A 21,129-nucleotide genomic window follows, 5' to 3' on the forward strand; every position below is an offset into this window, starting at 1 on the left:
CATCATGCCTCCAACCGGGCCTTCAAATTCGTCGTTCGGTTAACTAGTTTAACTGTAGACTCAGATCCAGTGTCATGGCCACTTGGACCACCCGCGTTGTCTGACATCGCGCCTTCACACCACGCCTTTAAATTCATCATTCAGTTCGTTAACCGTCTTGTTCGACTTGTTAATCAGATCATCAGGCTCAAGAGCCCCACAGGTGTAAAATTTTCGGTTTGTTGCCGGCGTTGGCAAAGAGCCACTGTCTAGTCGATTCTCTGGCGTCTGGTTCCGCCTTCTCGGTGGCACGTAGTCTTGCGTTAATAAGGTGTTTCATCGGATCTCCCATTAACCATGAATTTAATGAATAAAGTAAAGGCATCTAGGCACGCGTCAACGAAGCGTGGAGACGGCCTCATAACCTCATGGAGGAATGACGTTGTGTGTAAAACTAGCTAAGCCGGGAAGATGCGAAACAACAGTTTACTTGGAGGATCCGCCACTTGCTGTAGGGGCTATGCAACAGTTGTATTTCCACGCCGCACCCAGCCATTATGCCAAGCTTTACAGGTTCCCGTAGCCATACTTGATCGACACCAGCGAATGTGCGCACTCACTTTTTCGCTTCCAGCCACCACCACCTGATACTTCCTCCCCACAGCGATTGTTGTGGCGAGAAATTTCTCCTGTTGCTTCAGTCTCTCCTCAACCTCAAAATACGATATATATATATATATACAGGACTGCCTTCTTCTTCTTCTTCTTCTTCTTCTTCTTCTTCTTCTCCTCCTCCTCCTTCTTCTTCTTCTCCTCCTCCTCCTTCTTCTCCTCCTTCTTCTTCTTCTTCTTCTACTACTACTGTTCTCTAGTCTCCTCTACTGTCTATACCACGTATCAGTGCCTCTTTCTCACACAGCTACTGTTGTTCCTAGTCTCTCTATATACATGCCCGTACACGGCGTCCGTAATGTCTTTCCTTGCATGGCATCGCTTTGACCTTCTTGCTGGACTCGGCACGAAGAACCTGACAGAGGCTCCTAAGGGATAACCTACCAGTTCCCCGTGTTATCATTGCCACTCGTTGCTCTTTTTTGAACCGATCTGTGAATCAACTCTTGGTTTCATCTGATCAGGTCGGTCTGCATTAGCTTACGCTTTCCCCGGTTGGATTCCCAGCCCGTATATACATCGAGAGTATAGTCTCGAGATCCTGGACTTTCGATTCCCCCGCGATTCCAGTTTTTAACGTGCCATGCCTCCCCAATTCGGGTTTAAAAAAGCGGTGGCGCGGGCTTACTGGAGCTCGATTGATGCCCTCTCCACTGCCTTGAAAGTCCTCGGCACCATCAAGTCTCGAATACCGATTATCTCCAGTATACGGATCAATTTTATATCCATTCACTATGCCTATATTATCAGCTGTTCGATCGTTTGCTCCGTTGTTCTCTTCTCGATTGGGAACATGAGTTACATCGATGCGCTGCTGTTTGGTGCCGGTTCTTCCACACAGAGTGGCCTCAACCCGATTGACGTAAATCTGCTGTTCACCTACCAACAGGTTGGGGTATATTTTACTTCCATGATCACCAATCCAATCGTCATCAATACAGCCGTCGTTTTCATTCGTCTTTTTTGGTTTGAAAAACGCTTCCAACATGTAGTTCGTGAAGCGAAGACATTGAGACGTTCTAAGTCAAGGTCCAGAACGATGACACGCGAAGTCGGTGAACAAGGTGATCGCAATCACAATCGGGAGGAGATGGGGGTACGAGGAAGGCATATTGTCCTTGTACGAAACAGCGATACCGGACAACCTCGAACACAAGTTGCGGTTCCAGATGCTGTGGAAAAATCAAGCCCAGAGTCCACCTCGGAGAGCGACGTTTCGCCAACAATAAATCCTGATAGCGTGACCAATGGCGACTGGATAAGTCAAAATACAGCAGGGACACAGAACCGAGGCAGCGAGTCCAATGTGAAGAGGTCTACAGCTCCGGATGATACTGATGAGGACGGCAATCTCAGAGCACCTCCACACTTGAGCCCGGAACACCATATTGCTTTCCTAGAACACCAAAGAAGGGAGACTGGGGCCTTGCGTATTCCAAGTCCACGAGAGTATGATAGAGGAGGAGTTCCTCAGTCGATAGACGATGATATTGATGATACAGATTTGAAACCAACACATACATCACAATCGGAGCAGCCTTCCAATCCGGCTCAATTGTCACAATTTCAACAACAGCTCCAGTCCTCGCCGGGTCAGCATATCACCATTGATGAACCTGACGTCGTTCGGGTGCGGTCGCGGACGGCTACCCTGCCTCGAATTAGCTCCCGCTATGGGCCAAGCACTGCTACAGCGGGACCCGATGAAAACTTTCCCAAACCAACTCGAAGGGGAACTTTAACTAGTATCTTTCGATCTGCATCAGCTCAAGATGCCGATGTTGATTCAAGCCCGTATCTTAGTTGGCAGCCGACAATTGGTCGAAATTCCGCATTTGTCGATTTAACCGAAGCTCAAAGGGATGAACTAGGTGGCATTGAGTACAGAGCTCTGAAAGCTCTTGCAGTCTTGTTGATTGGATACTTCTTCTTCTTCCATCTCCTAGGCATTGTTTGCTTGGTGCCATGGATCATGCAACAAACTAGATTCGGTGATATTGTCAAAGCTGCAGGCCAAGGTCGGCCGTGGTGGGCCATTTTCACGGCTGGCTCATCTTTCAATGACCAGGGCTTCACACTAACCCCAAACTCGATGATATCTTTCTTCGATGCCATCTTTCCTCTCCTTTTGATGGCGTTCCTTATAATTGTCGGAAATACTGGCTTTCCTTGTATGCTGAGATTCATAATTTGGGTGTTTTCTCACTTGGTTCCTCATGGCGGCCCACTCTGGGAAGAATTGCGCTTCTTGCTAGACCACCCAAGGCGATGCTTTACGCTTCTGTTTCCCCGCGCAGCCACATGGTGGCTATTTGGCTTCCTTGTTCTGCTCAACGTGGTTGACGTGATATTTTTTGTCATCTTATATGTAAGTCACACTTCTTCAGGAGCGCCGTTTACGACTCCGCGTACTAATTGATCCAATAAGTTAAACAACTCCGAAATCTCGAAGATCCCTGGAGGAATACGGTTCGTGGATGGCTTATTCCAAGCAGCAGCTACGCGAACAGCCGGTTTATCGGTCGTCAATCTGGCTGAAGTCCACCCTGCCGTTCAGGTATCCTACATGATTATGATGTATATATCCGTTTTTCCTATTGCCATTTCAGTCCGTCGAACAAACGTCTATGAGGAGGGTAGCTTGGGTATCTATTCGTCTCCATACGTACACAAAGAGGACGGAGACGAGGCTTTCGAAGCAAAGGAGTTCAACTACGTCGGGGCCCATCTTCGAAGGCAACTCAGCTTCGATCTGTGGTTCATTTTCCTCGGTTTATTCATCATTGCCATCGTCGAGGCCGGCAGACTTGACAACACCGGAGAAGATTCTTTCAGCATGTTCGCCGTTTTGTTCGAAATCGTCTCCGCGTACGGAACTGTTGGTCTATCACTGGGCTATCCGGGCACCAACACATCTCTCTGTGCACAGTTCAAACCTCTGTCAAAATTCATAATCATCGCAATGGAAATTCGTGGCCGTCATCGTGGTTTGCCATACGAGCTTGATCGTGCCATTCTGCTTCCCTCCGAGTCTCTGCAGCGCAGGGAACTTGTCGATGCCAATAAACGATCGAAACGTCCTGGATCCCAGGTCAGCGTGCATTCGGGAGTCACTGGGCAGGGGCAGCCACAAACAACCAATCCGCAGCAGGATATAGGTTCGTCGAGTGGATATCAGAGAGACGGGCCACACGGTTCACGATGGTCGGAGGCAAACTCCCTTGCTCCGACTGGCGCCGTTACTATGACACCTCGGTTAGCGACTCACCATGAGATTGCCTAAAGTGTAAAATTAAAATTGGACACAGTGGTTTTTTTAAGTCACTGGTATATCCTTATCTTTGCCCTACTGTGATTGCTATGTTTGAAACTCCTGGCTGGCCATTTTCGAGTTTTCGACATTACACTACTACTTGCGTCATGGGGCGTTGGTTACACTTACTCTATTCTTGTCTGCGATTTAGCGAGCGGTTTGCTGATACCATGTTAATTTTTGGATTTTTTTTTTGTTCGAATTTTGATATTGGGAGGATTATTTTCATTGTGCGCTTTTAGAGGTTGGCTCTTTTGGTTCCAGATGTAGTTTTACCGTGCGGCGCAGGCGGCCATAATATAGATACAAATGTAATACCTAATGTTTTCTTAATGCTAGAATTATAACTTACCCCGTAATATGAGGTGGGACGTGTTCACATTCCGCTATCGTAAACCAGTCGATTCCGCACCGTAGGAGAAGCGAGGAGCGACATTTCTTTATATGGTCTTACATAACTAAGTATGGAGTCATCTGTGTTGTGTTGTGAATCTTGAAAAGTAGTCACCGGAGCCGGAACTGGGACTCGACGGGAATATTTGACGAGGATAAACCAACAACATTCCAATTTCCATCTCTTCTTCACCGCGCAATTCCGTGATGCTGATAGCTGGCTGGAGCGCTTCCTGCAGTGGACGCTGGATCTTGAGTACACTGCTTGGATCTAACTATGATCGAGTTAACTTTGTTAGAGATTAACTAACTAGTTAACTAGATAACTAGTAGTTACTTAACTAACTGACTAACTCGCTCTCTGGCAGTTCGTTAATCTGTTCCGTTTGTTTCCCGATAGAGCTCAATTGCATGAATACGGGGAGGGGTTGAGATATGCATGCAACCTCTGTTGCCTTCTCTGTTTCTGATACGTACGCTATTCGTGACCAGCGTCCCGGAACCTTTCACTGCAGCTTGTGTTCTCCAGTTCGTGCAGTGCCGTTTGTTCCCAGCGGCCTATTCAGCACCGCTTTAAGTAACCCTACGAATATAATCCGAGCAATCCACGCACAGCTCCACACGAATAGCAATTGCGGTGTCCATCGTGAACATGGACGGGGATTCTGAGAGGTCAGTATGTTGCTTTTCACATGGAGGGGTATCTGGTTTTTACGACGTTTGAAGTGGATTGATTGATGCAGCTACAAGCCCCTTCGTTTTCTCTCTCAGGACATAAGTGGACTTGGTAGCTATATTTATACACTCAAGACCGTGTTCATTCCACGAGGATCTTGAGTCCCCGTCAGCCTGCATGCGACAATCTCTTCGTTGGAAGATGCAAGGGTGCGTAGCTTTTCTCACTGGTGAACTAATAGTTATCTTAGAGCGGGCAAAAACAATGAGGATTGCACTGAAGCATTCCTCTGGATTCAGAACCCCCCGGGAAGCTTGACATTTGATTTCAGAAAAGAAGAGTCTGGAAGAGATCGTGCTATGTACGTACAGGTTGTACATGTATATGTTATATGTACTCCGGCTTACCAAGTTACTGCAGCAGTTTTGACCGTTGACATGCATTTATGATGCAGAACTCTAAGGTTGGCACCGCAGTAAATCTTCAAATCTGCAAGATGGAAAAGTTATCGGGCCCAAGATCTCCAAATGGTGTTCATATAACATGTTCTGCAGAATGCTTTGAGTTTCGAGGTTTCTTCCCTGTTTGCGCTGCTCAGCCAGGAATTCACTGATGTTTCATTAATTGCTGCACCCAGGAGCCGCGATTGAACCCCAAAACGGGTTTGGTCCACCTCCGGCTGGCAGCAACAGCGAGCATAGATTACCATAGAATACTGTCATTCACTTTGAGACGACTGCAACGGTTTGCCGACTCTGCGATCTTTATTTCCTTGATTGGTATCCCCGTTATTCAGGTTTTGCTGCCCTGAATAACGGTATTGGAAATGACATTCCCTCCACCAAGTTGACTAGGAATTACGTTCCAGAGCTCATAACATCCACTACGCTACAACACCATGGCTCCCCTTCGCGGCAAGATATCCGTTGGCGAACTTCTATATATATTGTTTTTCTTCGTCAAACATTCCTGGTCTATTGCTTCCTCCCGATGCCAGTTCGATTTGATGTTTCAGTGCCCCCCCCCCCCCCCCCCCCCCCTCTTTTTTATTAACTCCCAGGCCATCTTTGACGATAATCTTATCACGATAGCTATCTATCTTTGATATCCCCAGTTCTCCTTCTCGCTTGTTCCTCCTTAGCTAGCGCAAGCTTCATTAGTGCTACGAGACCTACCAGAATACTCTCAAACAATCTCTGTTTGGCCGCTCTATCTTCTGTGAGCTTAAGCCTTTCAACCGCTCTATGAGCAAAACATTACCTGCTGGGATACTGGTTTCGTAGATACTATCTTTGAAATAGATACTATCTTTAAAATGGATTCGTCCGGCACCCCTTATGTTTCTTACTACAGATCTACGGGAGCAGCAGTTCTCCCTATCCTTGCCTTTCTGTCCATTCTGGCGTGCATTCCCCCGTTGGTTTGGCACTCCCGGACGGGAAATTTTCCTGCATCCTGCCTCATCGCCTGGTTCATCGTTTTCAACATCTTCAACTTCATCAACCCACTTATCTGGCCCACGGATGATGTTAGTCGATGGTGGAATGGCGCTGGCCTATGTGATGTTGAAACAAAGCTCATGGCTCCTCTTGGAGCGGGAATCGCAGGAGCTCTGAACTGCATCTTTCGATCGCTTGCAGATGTCATGAACACAGATCGCACCACCCTGATTCCCAGCAAGGCTCAGCGGAGACGAACTCTTGCTTTTGAAGTAGTCTTTTGTGTGGTTATCCCCGTCCTGATGATGGCGCTCCATTACATCGTTCAGCACCGTCGGTATTACATTTTCGCGATTGTAGGATGCATGCCTGCCTTTCATCCAAGTTGGCCAACGACAGCGTTAATCTTCTCATGGCCACTGGTTGTTTTATCCCTAGCTACGATCTACTGCGGTATGTCCTGCATATTTTGTCAGGTTCCATTAATATGTTCAGCACCAAACTAATATTGGACTCCTTCCTTCAGGCTTGGCTATATACCGACTTTTCAAGTACCGCCAGCAGTTTTCCTACATCGTTTCCATCAGCAGCAACTCAAGCAAATCAAGATTTATTCGACTCCTGGCTCTGTCGCTCGTGATGTTGCTAGGCAGCTTCCCTGTTCAAATTTACGTTTTCTACTGCAATATTACGCTGTCCCAGCCCTGGGTCCCATACTCCTGGAATGACGTCCATGGACCTGCATGGGGAAATGTCGAGAAGTTACCAATGAACGGCGTAGTCTATTACGACCGTTGGATCCAAGTCTCCTGCGGCTTTCTAATCTTTGCTTTCTTTGGTTTCGGAAAAGATGCAACATTGATGTACCGGAAAGTCCTCCTTCAGATTGGCTTGGGCCGGTGCTTCCCTTCTCTACAACATCCACATATCGTCACCAGCAAAGCCTCTGATTCAACACGGTTTGGCTCCCTTGGTAGCCGTGTGAAGATGGTCCCTAAGAAATATCAGTCCATGGATGACTATTCACCGACTCTATGGTAAGTATATTTTTTACGTATTTTGTGCCCCACTCGAACCTCGAAAGCCAAGCCCGTGTTTCCCTCAAAATGGTCTCTGACGTTGGCAAAAATTTTTCAGGACTCTAAGATCTAACTCTGTATCCACGAACACCATGACGTCGATTGACCATGACCGCCATCCCTCTAGCATGGTCATGATAAATAAAACCTTGCCTCTAGCACCCCGCATCCCAAAGACCGGCCAGCGGGTCTTTAGCATTGCCCCAGTGGCGGAAATCGAACTGGATGACCATGTGTGTATCCATGAAAAGACGCCAGCTTCCTCTCAGGTTTGATCAATCCCGACATTCAACGATGAACCAGACAGCCAAGTGGTGATTGATAGGATGGGCCGCCATAATTTGACCTGTGTTTGATGTTTCTTGCGTGCATATGTTGCAAACGGTTCCTTGTCTTTATACCTTTCAGTTTTCTCCTTCTCATTTCAGTATATTCCACTTTCCCGATGCCCCATCCCTTGTTCCTCTTCTACGGCTGTCGAGATACAATAACAGCACGTAAGTCTCGATACTGCTTTGAGCAGACATTTGAAGCTGTTTTGTCTCGCATCTTCCCCCCCCACTTTTTTTTTTTTTTTTTTTTTTTTTTTTTTTTTTGCTAACTATTTATTAATTTACTTTCATTGCGTGGATGGTGACTTTTGAAATAGTGCAGGCCAGGTGTCGTACTTCACTTATTTTCCCTTGCACTATTTTCTCTCAAAATTTGCCACCAACAAACTGAAATATGCATGATACCCATTTTAGATGATATGATATGGAACAAACCTGACGTTTTCTCTTTGACATCTTATTCCCCCGTTAAGTTTAATAGGGTCCCTCCATGGAATATTATAGGAACGAAGGAAAATGTGGATTTCAAATTGAGAATTCAGACTGAATACCCCTTATTCGTACATACATACATACAGACATATATTTTGCGAATCAAGGAGTCATGGTTCGTTGCAAAACAGAAACTCCGTCAGAATTTTTCCCCCACCCCCTTGTATCCTCCATAGTAAGGCAAATGAAATAAACCACAAGAGAGAACGAAAAAGGGTTTGAATACGCTTTACACCCTATACACCACGCGTAACTTAAGTACGTGTAAATAGTAGTTTATGCCCTATGTGTTAATGTTGGCATATAAGTGCACAGTAGCAAACCATACGGCCAATCGTCTTTTCATCAGACTGACAGAAAATAAATCTGTGAAGTAAAAGGGCTGCATCATTCATGTGCAAGTTCGATCACTCCCTCTCCAATTTCGATGCTTTACTCGCTAGATCCGCGTCTAAGCACTTCGTAGTGTCCTACGGGTTTTCAACAGGTCCTAGGTTAGTTGTTTTGTACGTAGCAATAGTGAATGGAGAGTGGATTGGGATGGATGTATATTTATGCGGATACGTGGAATTTGGGAGGAAACATAAATAGAGGCCGAAGGAAGGATGTGAAAGGGAGGGACACCAACGTTGGATGATATTAAGGGCGGGAATTTTCTTTCCATCCGAGTCTTCGTATGAGCGCATGCTGGCGTCTCCTTCTATGTACAGCAGGGTACTATCGCAGAAAACAGGTATACGGTTAGCTAATAGTTCCTGTTGAACAGATGAAACGGGAAAAGAACCGGTAACGGATCCTCAACCCCCGGTATGGAAACATGGTGGAAAAAATAACCCCACTCCCCCGAGGAATCAATTTTAGATATCTATAAAGACGAAAAGAACTAAAACCATGGCAACTTACCCCTTTGGCAAGTTGAGCAAATGCTCTCTAGAAGGTCCTTCGGGAGCAAAGCTTGTGATGCGCCACCAGCTCGTCTGGCGATCCTCTTTGAGTCCATAGCTGGTCGCGACGGAGTAGCTCACCAGCTCTCGCCCCCCTGAAGTGGCGCGGAGTTCTGGCTGGCCTCCGAGGTTGCCGACGAGGGTGATGCGTGCAATGGCATTCGGTCGGGTTGTACTAAAAGTCCGGGTTGCGATTGGTGCCCGGAAGAGCGGTCGGAATGTGGTTAGACCGCGCATTCTGAGTTATGGGGAATTGGGTGCTGGTGGGTAGAAACGGAGATTGGTCTGGTGAAAGAGCGTGGAACTGTCTGTTAGTGAATGTTGGATGTTGACCTCTTGTTTGTGTTGATATCCCTTTTTATACGGATGGGAGTCGCGAAAGGCGTGCCACGTGATTTGCAGAGACTTCAAGTCATGTGATATAGGACCACTTTTACTTTTTACCCCTGAATCCTTTTTTTTTTTTTTTGACCTCGTCATCTCATTCCGCAGCAAGAAACTGGAAGAAGGGATATGGAATGTCCCAATTTACATCAAAAGCCCATATTTCGGTGTGCTCATAGGATACTGTGTATGATTTTTTTTTAGAGATATTCTACATTTGGCCTCAATATGCCCGAAATTGCGACGTATTCAATCGGTCGTTGGCAGACGGTTCGAGGAAAACCTGAATGGCCGGCCCAAGAAACATACCGACCAGGTCAATGGCCCCTGGTGGTGTCTTGAACCAATAATTTGGCAAGTTTTTTGTTTCCATCTTTGTTTGGGTGAATCCCCTCTTCCGTGTCCTTTGCTGCATCGAACCCGGACAGGCAGTCCACGTCAGTTATAGGGCTGTTAACACTCTTTCGATTTCTTTGGCGCCCATATAGCAATTGCGCTGTTAAAATGCTTGACCCCTTTGCTGCACGTACTACAGTCTGGGGGATTCATTGGAATGATTTGTGCCTCCTTTGAGTAGAATTAGACAAGTTGAGAATTGAAGATGGTTGATCAGTTCAAACATGGTCTGTAGGTGTGGGAACTGGGAGTCAAAACAGGGCGAAGATGTGGAAATATTGAAGAATAAAGAACAGTCAGAACCCACAAGTATGACTTTGTTTGGCTTAACCTTTCTCATTTGATTCACCAAAGTCGATATGCTTCGAACTGGAAAAACCCAACAGATCATTCGTGCCTAGATGCATCATGACAATATCTGGCTTTGCTCTCTTTCAACCCGTAGAAGAACGAGACTTTTAGCAACGCTTTCTGTGGCCCTCGTTCTCGCTGTCGTATTCGAATCAGAAGTAGGCTCCCTACGAAATCCGTATCGGTGATATTAGCCTCCTGAAGCTGTTTGCAGAGTAAAGCACGCCAACAACACTGGAGTGTGCCAGACAATTAACGACGCTTCCATCCGATATCTCGGGGTGAATCCTGATCCCGCCTACATTAAGATGTCAGGGAATGCTGGGGGTCAGTAATTACCGGAGAGGCGGTTATTGAATCGCCTAGTGACATGATCTTTACCAATTCCTGCTTGTTTGTCTCGCTTGGGATCCTCACTGCAATGGTGACGCTTTCAAGGCAAACCAATGCCTTAAGAGATTTTTTAAGACGTTTCATATTTCCTCTGGGACAATTAAAATTTAATCGTCCGGAAATTGTCGTTTTCTAAATTCTAAAACGACCACCTTTAACCGGAAGGGTAAAAACTCCATGATTATATTCGGAGAAGACATATACGCAGATGCGTGTCCCCCTGGTGCTGGACATCTTGTTGTATTTATTTGTGTCTTTACAAACAGATGATTCTCCAGAGTAGGGTGCTTACATCCGCAGGCCCTCCAGTTTGTGAGCATAATCAACGATGTGATAGAAATCGTCATCTCTACATCTCCCAGCGAGTGTCTTGTCCTGCTCAGTGACCTTCCCTGCATTGGAGTTTGTTTCCCAGGGTAGATCTTGATAGCAGCTGGGTTGCGTACTGAAGGCCCATGCATGGGTGGCAACCTTAATCTAAATTCAACAACTCCTAACGGTCCAGGTTGGTATGATGTCCGTCGCCTAACACGACCGGTGGAGGAGGTACGACCGCTTTCTATTATATCTTCTTCAGAGAGCAATGGATATTCAACATGCGACTCTACGGAGTATCATTTTTGATGATAAGGAGTCTCTCCAATGACATCCCCCAACGAACGCAATCTCTTTCGTTCTTGAGCATATGTGCTCATCGATTGGGATGGGATAAGTGGTTGGCATACTCTCAGGCATGTGTATGCGCATATCCCCGATTATACCTGGTTTTGGTCCATTGAACTTTTTAATTCTGGAAACACCGTGCCATGCTTCACCACTTTGATATTCTGGTGGGAGAGTTCGAGAAATCTTTGTGCCATGTTCTGCCAGGCGTATGAGGCGCTGGCATCTACAATGTTATGACTACTGATAGACCATCGTCCTGAACATCACCGATGCTCCAGTCTTACATATGTTGACACCAGCTGATGAGATTTCCATGCTTAACCCATCTGTCCCACTGACTGCCTGGCACTTTTCTTTCACCGACGAGTTAAAAGTTGAAGAATACAGAGTCTTCTTTCAGTATTTTAAATTCATCATGAACGTGGTTACCTTCGCAGGCTTGATATTTCTTTGGGCTACCAAGTGTGGAACAACGGGCTGATGATGGTACCGCCACTGAACTTGGAAATGGACGTAGAGCGCTTAAATTGTGCTCCGGTGAGACTTCTTTGAGCAACCATACCATACCAGGACGTCAATCTTGATGCTCTCTATTGACCCGAGCCGACCAAATAGGACTTCCCGCAATCTCCCTTTCGGGACAAAAGAAAACTGGTTGTATATAATTCTCCAAATGTCGTTTCTTTCGTCAACCTTTGGATTTGATAGTGTTGACCACCGAAACTGTGTAACAAGCTTTGCCTTAATGGCATTTTCCCATATTCTTGTTTTCCCGGCCGCGTGAAGGGTGTTATTTACACAATTTCTCTTCTCAACCCTGGCACCTCCGCGATTCTTTGAAAGCACTATGAACGCCATGGACGGTGGTGACGCTGACTTTCCGGAACAATCGATTGTAATCCCTCTGGTATTGGCCACATTGCTAGGTAGGCAATTCCAAGATCATAGCTCGGATTCCAACTGTATTGGAGCCGCTAGAAATGCATATCACAAACTTTGAGACCGTTGTACTGTATGGTACAGTACTGAATATCCCCACCCCAAGTCATATCTGTGACATATGCCATAGGGACCCAAGTTATCGGTGCAGGACTCTAGAGATCTCTATCAGCTGGAGGCTGGGGATTGAGGAACAGACGAAGATGTAATAAACTTCACCGCAGTAACTAGTCAAAATGCATTGCTGTATTCCCTGCTGTTTATTCCAGGACATTTCTCTACTTATTGGGCAAACAGCACACGTCGCATTGACAAAGAGGGCAGCTTGCATCGCAATTAGAGACATGTCTTGGAGAAGTACTCAATTGTAGCCAACTTCTTCTGTTAATAATGGAGATTTGGAAACGATCAGAGGACATTGTACGCCAGTTAGGTGAGACAAAATGTGGGGAAAGAAATCTGAGCTCTGACCTGACCGGTGTGGGGACCATGCGGATGGGCTTATGGGCCATGGGGAGTAGTCCTTTAACTGGAGTTTAGTTAAAGACCTAACTAAACTTCGGCCTGATCCGCACCCGTGAACCCTATATTCTTAATATTCCTTAACCCACCATCAAATGAGCTTGCTTTCACCCCCTTTCTAGGTTTTTGAGCTGCGGGAGTTGCCTCTCCTGTAGAATGTCTGCATCATCTATCCGTGCGCCACAACTTTGAGGAGCAGCCCCACACATCAATGATTCTCCCTGCTTCATGCAACGATTTCAAGATACATCTCCCGCCTATCGACAATTTGCAATTTTTGTTCTGGTTCAAGCAGCGCGGGCCGAGACCAGCCTCGTTGACGTACCAATTTTTCCAATGACCACATCACCTTTACCCTCACACGGGGCAATAATGGTTGTCAACGAGTCAATCCACTCGTCTTAATTCTGAACACCGTAAAGTAACCGTGAAGATGTGTCTGTATCACAGCCGCTCCTTGATCTTGTGGCTGGACTATTTGCTGGGCATGGCTCAAATTATCCTGGCGAACCCATATCCCCCAATTTGTCTACCTTCAGCTCTCGGGGCTAGCTAGCAAACTTAAACAACGGATGGATGGCTTCATCGACACTTGATAAAAATAATCTTCGGGCTGCCGATGATAACTCTGGCAACTATTCGGATGTTCGCTTACAGATTGCCAACTGGTCCAATAACCAATGATACCGCCATATTCCTTTTTTTCAAATCTGTCCGTCCACGGACCATGCTTGGAAGCTCCCTCAACGACGTCTGAACTAGCTAGGGATTTCTGCAACACTTGATTTGATGGCACACTTCAAGTCTGAGGTGGCGGTCTTCCCCTTTTTTTTTGTCTGGTGCGCTGGTGTTGGTTACAGGGGCTGGCTGTTTGAACACTCCTTGGCTGATTCGCGATGTGTCTGGCTAGGAACGAACTCAATATATGCGCATCACTGAGATTACCGGACCAGGAACCCTTCTCCGCCTGTGCCTTGTGGAGCATTTCCTGGATGGATATATCCTAGGAATAAGTATTAATGGCCAGGTTCCCACTAGATCAGGCTACATGCCCTCTACTGTGATCTTTACAACCGAACTTGATTGATTGATCAAGAAGACCCCACTGGATATCAAAAAAAAGCTCTCCATCTCTTTGAGCTCCGACAAAACTGCAGAGGCGGGAAGCTCCCAATCGAACGCAAATCCAATACTTCTGTGTTATGTTCCATCGTTGGCTTTTCCATCGATTTTCAAATTCCAGATGTATTAGCAATAATGCCAGACCTTCAAGGAAAATAAACCTCCACCCGTCACATAACAATCTGGAGGCCATTTTCGGGATGATTTAAATTTCCTTTTTCTCTTTCCAGTTTGGACAACTTCGAGGAGATTTATTCTATACTCAATACACGGCCTAGATTCATACGACGTGCCGACACTCTGTTCCTTGTTGCTCCTGGAATTTTGAGAGCTGCTCACCATGCGCTCCAGTTTTATATGCATGGTTTTTTACTCATTTGGCATCATAGGCCCAACATGTGCTGGCGGAATTGAAATTCTCCCAAGACAAGATACTGGAGTCTCGCAACCACCTTATAGTGCTCCTACGAGAACATCACCGGCAACCGACCCTTCCAGTAAGCCGTCGGATATCCTTACGGGGACAGTCTCTGCTTCCCATGCTCATATGACGTCGAAATCAGATCCAACCGGTACCACTGGCGTCCGAACCGATATGACTACTACCCAAGGTCCATCTCCGACTGACCTTTCTTTCTTGGACGGTGAATTATTCCGGCATCCCATATGTGAACTACACTAACCCTAAGTAGACCAGAAGCAGGATCCGAATAAACTTCCTCTTCCACCCAGAATTAACCCAGGTTTATCTGTTGTTGGCATTGTGCTTATTATAGCAGGCGGGATTTATGCATTGATTGGAGTGAAAACTAAATGGTCAGGTTACTTTCGTCCACCACTAGTTTTGCTCGGCTACTAATGTCTCTACAGGATTCAAATATTCCTGTCAACAGGATTTTTATCTGCAGTTGCTGTGACCGTATGCACGCACTTCCCACCAACATCTAGACCTATGCTAAAGTTCGCCTCCAGATTCTCATCATATACCTTATCCAACCCCCGGTTAGCAATGCGACGCAAGGTGGCTTTGTTGTTGCAGCCGTAGCAACGGGTGCAATATTTGGAGGTGTTTCTTTAGCCTTCCAGGAGGTCACAGAAAGGCTTGGGTCTATGCTAGGCGGGTTCAGCCTAAGCATGTGGATTCTTTCGATGAAATCAGGTGGTCTTCTCGTAGAAACCGGCCACAAAGCAGCCTTTATAACTTCTCTTACTCTAGCTTTATACTGTCTGTCATTCCATCACCTTACACGACCTTATTGGTTGCTGGCTTCGACCTCCTTTTCAGGCGCCACAGCGATCGTTTTAGGCATTGATTGCTTTAGCAGGGCCGGGCTGAAAGAATTTTGGGTCTACATTTGGGGTGAGATTGCTCGGGTACTATCCACTTTTGAATCGTGCTAACATAGCAGCAGGGTTGAATGAGAAAATGTTCCCATCCAAGACAAATACGTACCCAATCACGCGAGGAATTCGAGTGGAGATTGCAGCCATAGTTGTCGTCTTCTTGATGGGGCTTATATCGCAATTCAAGCTCTGGAAAGTTATCAGAGACCGTACACAAAAGACTACTGCTTTGAAGGAAGAAGAACAGAAGGAGCGCGACCAAACTGAAGAAGAAATAGCGAGAAATCTAGAAGAAGGTACGAGACGAGAAAGAGCTCGTTGGGAAACCATATATGGCGACCGGCCGGGAAAGCCCAATGACTCTGGAATTGTAATGGTACGGTCCGACACGCAGAGAAGTGGCTCGGGAGCGCAAAGTGATAGCACACCCTTGGGACAAAGTCGGACTGCCGAGATGGAATCATTGCGCAAACCGGACGGAGATGGTACACGGGAATCGACCCTGCCAATTTTCACAACTGCTGGAATGCCAATTGAACACCATGATCCTGCGTCTATTGGCTCCGCCATCGAGGATATAAATGACCCCAACTCGAACAGAGGTAGTAGCGAACAGGAAGCTATGCAAGAACCGCTGAATTCAGCGCAATCGCACCATCCGCCAGCGAACACTGAGGTGCACGTTTCCGGTGGTATTCCAGTGTATCCTTTCAGGGCCAACCACTTCGAAGATGTCTTGGACGACGGCTCGAGCTCTGTAGCTGCATCATTGGCGGAATCTAACTATATGGCGGGCATAGATTCGAGCACAATTTCTATACATTCAACCCAACAAGCAACACATGATCAACATGGGGGATGCAATCCCATATACGATCATAGTAATAAATTGGAGTTTCTTATTGAGACTCGGAGCATTACTTCTTCTATTGAGGTTGAGCCGAACGAAGAACTCGTCTATGATCCTGAAACCGCTTCTAAGGTTGAGAACCCCTTTCGAAATAGTTTATCTACGATGAATTCAGATATAGAAGGTACAGCTGAACCAGCTCCCATTGCCGAGCCCGATTCAACTACGTTGGAGAATGCCAGCGGCGGTGAAAGCCCTAAAAGAAGCGAACCTCCTCCCCCAACTGTTACGGTTGGAGTGGCAGACGTGGGACGATCTGAACCGATGCCGAGTTTACTTCCTGATATCGTTATCAATAGTGACAAACCTGGTAACTTTAACCAAGGAGGTGGAGATGAAAATTCTTCGGCAGCGGACGCTCCTGCACGCAGTTCAAAAGAGGCCAATGAACAAATGCTAGATCAACAAGCGGGAGCAGCTGGTGCCGCAGAATCCGTTTCTAATCGTTCTTCAGTCACTAGTAACCATCCTGTCGACGCGCTTGTTTCTGACCAGCAAACACCAGATAAGCAGGACAGCGCCAATGGTATTCAGGAATCACTAAGCTCCCGCATCCACGGTTCATCAATGAGATTATCAAAACGACAATCAGCCTTTTCGGCGAGAGCTCTTTTGACATCAGAGTCTGTAGACAACATCCCTAGTCATGTGTCCAAAGTGATACTCTCGTATAGGACGAATGAATGGGCTAAGCATATTTCCGATGCTGAGGCTCCGGAAAATAAGGATGTCGATTATCTACAACAGGATGCAGAAATCAAGGAACCCGTCGTCCCTGTTATAATATCTGAACTTCAACAAACTGCTTCCGGGAACTTGTCCCGCTCAGAATCGGAAACCAAGTATCCAGATCCTCGAAAATCTCAAATCGGACGTGGATCAGTTTCCAAGCCTCTCGTAAAATCAGGTATCAATGTACAGAAAGCCAACATCCCATCTTTATCACCCCCCGGCTCTTCTAACTGTACTATTCGGTCGCAAACACCATCAGTCCATCAATTAGACCGATCAGCATCCAGCTCCTCGCTCAGCATACCGAGACAAGTGGACGTCAGCCGATCTAGACCAGCTTCATTTTCCCTATCCCCATATAGAACCCCCGGTAGGATTCCTGAAATAGAGGAAATAGATGAAAAGAGCTTTCCAGTCCGAAGAGTAAGGGTGTCATCCCCCCCTCTCCTGGTCCAACGCGAAACCGCAATCCGCAATCGATCCCTCCTCCTTCCTTCAAACTACTCATCCACGTCGGTCAACCGAGTTTCTCGGCCTCAGGGGCAACTCTCCCTCGCACTACCACAGCGATTCTCATCTAACCTTTCGTCCCACTATCAAACCAGCCACAGCACCCCTATAGAATCTGCGGACGACCTCCCACTTTCCGTCGTCCGTGAGCAAATGCACAAAGGAATGCAATCCCAAAGCCAAGTGCAAACTCAAAAATTTCAACAACATCGTCTCTCTTCATGTGTAAGCTCTCACTCTCTCGACAACGTGCCCATAACTGCCACTCTACGAAACTCTCAACATTATCAATCACACGCACCCGACCCGTTGCTAGTCCGCGAAGCCAAACTAGCCCGTTGGCGTGAATCTTTAAAGGAAGAAATCGCCAAGGAACATGTCCCAGAAGCAGCGGTAGAGACACAGCGTGCCAACTTGATGAAGGAGAGGCGGCGTGACCAGCTTGGGAGACAGCAGGCGGCTCGTCGGGCGAGCTATCGTGACTCGGTGCTAGAAATGGCGATGCGGAATGGTAATTTGCAGGAGATGCATAAGGAAGCGTTGAGGAGGATGCAGGCAACGGCAAATAGTCGTGTTTGACGAACCTGCTTGGCGTCTTTCGAGGAAGGAATTGGGAGTTTATTTTATTTTACTTTATTTTTTTGTTTTGGTTCTCTACTGGGGAGGATCTGGGGTTTAATGTATATGATCTGTTCCGTGCCTGGGCGTGTATAGAGCTATAGATTAGCAATCTCTTGCGAGGATATATTTGCACATAGACAGATGAACGGGATATAGATATCTTTACATAATGACATATTCTCCACCATATATGTAGATTTTAAAACAGAGAGTTGCATTCTTTATGCCCGGCCAACGTTTGTACTTAATTGGAGTGAGAAGTGATCTCAGGATGGAACGGGGATGGACGTAAGTTGGAGCAGAGACCTACTGTGCGATCTTATGATATGTATGGGCAATACCCACTCCAGCCTCCAGGGGTGAAAAGGTATGCCTCCTCTCAGGCCGTTTTACTCACAGAAACATCTAGCATTAAAAACTTCCCACTGCTTTTTGGGACGAGACTTTTGGTGCTCTGCGACCTTGACGGTTTCGTTGAATGCACCTCAATTTCAATTACGATGCCAGCCACCGTAATGGAGACTGCTGCTCGTTTCGATCGGAAAATACACATTCTGGGTTCACCATAATAGACTGTTGATCTTTAAGCTGGAATCTGCGGTCCAGTTCGGAATTTGGAATTTCTTTCTCTTTACCGTCCAGCTTTGATTGATTGTTACGTTCGCTTCTTTCTTCTTGCACACTGTCTCGCCGCCACGCGAACATCATCGACGGTTTCTCCAAGAGTTTCTTTCACGATCATCCACATCATTGTTTTTGGGGCTTCCCGTTTCTCTGTACTGTTTCAATGGGGCTTCTCTTCCATCACAATACATTGGGCTGGACACATTGTCCCACAGCCTTGCAAATGACAGGTTGTGACACCCGCCGAGTCATGCACAAAGCCTTCTTAACGCATCATTCGGTATCCCATTATTCAGAATCTGTAAAATTGAATCAATAGGACTCTGGTGAATATTCTTGGCTGGATGGCTGAGTTCCAGTGGATCGAATATGAAAATGCAGCGCAGTGCCTCGCGCCCACGGGCATAACCGAAAGAGAAACATCAACGCCATTTACTGAACTGGATGGTGCGTCAAAAGGTGATGGAGCAAAAATGTTCATGCCAGTGTTTCTTCAGGGGAAGAAACTGTTTTTCAAACAACCTTGGAAGTAGGTTAAGCATATTGCATCTCTGGCTCGGTCACTATGGAGAGACACGGTAGATTCCACCGAGCCCTGACCGGATCAGGGCTTAACTTAGCTTAGTTATGATGGCTTTGCTCTCTTTTCACGTCTCCCATTCAAGAACCCTTTCAACATACCGGCGTAAGCAGCCCCTCTGAAGATTGGATTACAAGTCCTTGGGAAAGGATAGGAGATATATCGTTCTGCTCAATCATTTGTGAGATATTTTGCCGTCCACACGTAGCTGTGGCCGGCACTGTCTCTTTTCAACACGGCTGCCCCTGATCGTCTTCCATGCAGGCAGCACATGGGAATCATGCGCATTTTCCAGTGGATATCTTACCTTCAATTCCCGGGAGCTTGAATTTAACCCCATTTTTGGATTTCCAGAAGGGACTGATTCTCCACACATCATCTACGAAAAGCCCTCTTCATGCCTTGCATGATGTTGAGTATTAGAGGTTTGTCAATCAGCGTCTGCCATGCGCTGGCTTCCGATAGGGCACTCAATTTGCCCCATACTCCCTCTGTGCACACGTTGGTAATGCTCAGGGGAGATAAAGCTACCCGTGTTCCAAAAACGAAAAACGTTTCAAGACCAACAGCCCTGAAGAATGGCGATTCACTTTCCCAATAGTCAGACTAGCCCAACCTCTCCGTGGTGGAACTTCCAAGTCTCAGGATCTGACATTCCCCCACCCATCATGAACCACAGAAGGGAAGCATTTCTTCCTTTCATCTGGAAGGCAGTATGATTCCCCTGAGGACCAAAGTTAATGGCTGGCTATTGGTTACAATGTATTTCCAGGGTGAGGCCCTTGTAGCGCATCCTGTCACAAGACGCCAAATCCAGGCTCCCCTAGAGTCATGCCACCGCTGTGCCGCCGTTACTTCATTATATTGATCATGCAAAGTCGATTACGGACAAGTGCTTATGAGTCCTCAAAAATTCCCAGCAAGTTCATGGGAATTCCGGTTGCAGTATGATCCAGAGTGCTGATTGAACAACCAGTTTAAACACCTCCATCAATTTTGCTAGTTAACCCACGCTCTCCCGTCTCTCCTCTTTCTGCCAGAGAGATTCTGATATTTGCCCTGTGTAGAACGGAACCTCCGAACCGGATGTGCACAACCCGTCCCCATCCCCCAGATCAGGGGTATTCCCACTCTGTCCTCCGACAGAGTTGGCGGCGCTGAATAATCTTTAACTTGTTATATTCTCAGAACATTTTGAACCAAGGTGCACGCCACAATCAAGGAAAACTACAGCAGTTGACTTGCGTATTGTAAATATAATTGAACAAAGCTCCCATTAAACGGAGTCATGATGCTCCCCATCTTGCCACTTCTCCCCCCCCCCCCCTTTTTTTTCTGGCTGCGACAGTGGCGTTGGCCCTGGATGACCACCAAGCTACAGACACCCAGCCAGAATGGCCCGATGGCGCGCAGAGAGATTTGCAAATGTTTTGAAGTTGTGTTTGATCCAGGGAATGATGGGATTTCATCTGCCTTTGCCAGTTCTCGTGCCTGTAAGGGCTGCAGAGTGTGTTACAAGTAGTGTTGCGGGCCAAAGGAATGTCAGTATGAGGTCCCCCTTCTACCTTGTAAATTCTTGACCACATGCATGCAGCACTTCTCTAGCAGTTCTATCTTCGCTTTGGGTGGTCTATGTTATTGCCTCCATAGACAACAATTCATCAAACCCCTTGGTCATCGGGGAGGGGCCAACGAGCTGCTCGCTCAGACTCATGC

General features: G+C 46.7%; 6 protein-coding genes across 6 annotated transcripts; 3 read left to right on the forward strand and 3 right to left on the reverse strand.

The window, feature by feature from the left end:
- Window positions 1-1,234: 1,234 nt before the first annotated feature.
- Window positions 1,235-3,934, forward strand: PAAG_07293 (potassium transporter; the record flags this gene model as incomplete). Its single annotated transcript, XM_002790710.1, has 2 exons — window positions 1,235-3,019; window positions 3,080-3,934. 2 exons carry the CDS (start codon window positions 1,235-1,237, stop codon window positions 3,932-3,934), a joined length of 2,640 nt encoding a protein of 879 aa, XP_002790756.1.
- A 2,414-nt stretch (window positions 3,935-6,348) lies between these two features.
- On the forward strand, window positions 6,349-7,826 carry PAAG_07295 (a-pheromone receptor PreA; the record flags this gene model as incomplete). The annotated part of the gene is made up of 3 exons (XM_002790712.2): window positions 6,349-6,925; window positions 6,999-7,509; window positions 7,610-7,826. The coding sequence occupies 3 exons, from the start codon at window positions 6,349-6,351 to the stop codon at window positions 7,824-7,826; spliced, it is 1,305 nt and encodes a 434-aa protein (XP_002790758.2).
- Window positions 7,827-9,274: 1,448 nt separating this feature from the next.
- Window positions 9,275-9,556, reverse strand: PAAG_07296 (hypothetical protein; the record flags this gene model as incomplete). The annotated part of the gene is made up of 1 exon (XM_002790713.2): window positions 9,275-9,556. One exon carries the CDS (start codon window positions 9,554-9,556, stop codon window positions 9,275-9,277), a length of 282 nt encoding a protein of 93 aa, XP_002790759.2.
- Window positions 9,557-10,486: 930 nt separating this feature from the next.
- Window positions 10,487-10,927, reverse strand: PAAG_12371 (hypothetical protein; the record flags this gene model as incomplete). Its single annotated transcript, XM_015847869.1, has 2 exons — window positions 10,487-10,654; window positions 10,790-10,927. 2 exons carry the CDS (start codon window positions 10,925-10,927, stop codon window positions 10,487-10,489), a joined length of 306 nt encoding a protein of 101 aa, XP_015702512.1.
- Window positions 10,928-14,432: 3,505 nt separating this feature from the next.
- PAAG_07297 (hypothetical protein) lies at window positions 14,433-18,167 on the forward strand (the record flags this gene model as incomplete). Its single annotated transcript, XM_015846193.1, has 5 exons — window positions 14,433-14,736; window positions 14,782-14,908; window positions 14,963-15,011; window positions 15,065-15,452; window positions 15,505-18,167. The coding sequence occupies 5 exons, from the start codon at window positions 14,433-14,435 to the stop codon at window positions 18,165-18,167; spliced, it is 3,531 nt and encodes a 1,176-aa protein (XP_015700628.1).
- Window positions 18,168-18,704: 537 nt separating this feature from the next.
- Window positions 18,705-18,914, reverse strand: PAAG_12372 (hypothetical protein; the record flags this gene model as incomplete). Its single annotated transcript, XM_015847870.1, has 1 exon — window positions 18,705-18,914. One exon carries the CDS (start codon window positions 18,912-18,914, stop codon window positions 18,705-18,707), a length of 210 nt encoding a protein of 69 aa, XP_015702513.1.
- Window positions 18,915-21,129: the final 2,215 nt, after the last annotated feature.

Source organism: Paracoccidioides lutzii, assembly GCF_000150705.2.
Source record: "Paracoccidioides lutzii Pb01 unplaced genomic scaffold supercont2.23, whole genome shotgun sequence".
Classification (NCBI taxonomy): Eukaryota; Fungi; Ascomycota; class Eurotiomycetes; order Onygenales; family Ajellomycetaceae; genus Paracoccidioides; species Paracoccidioides lutzii.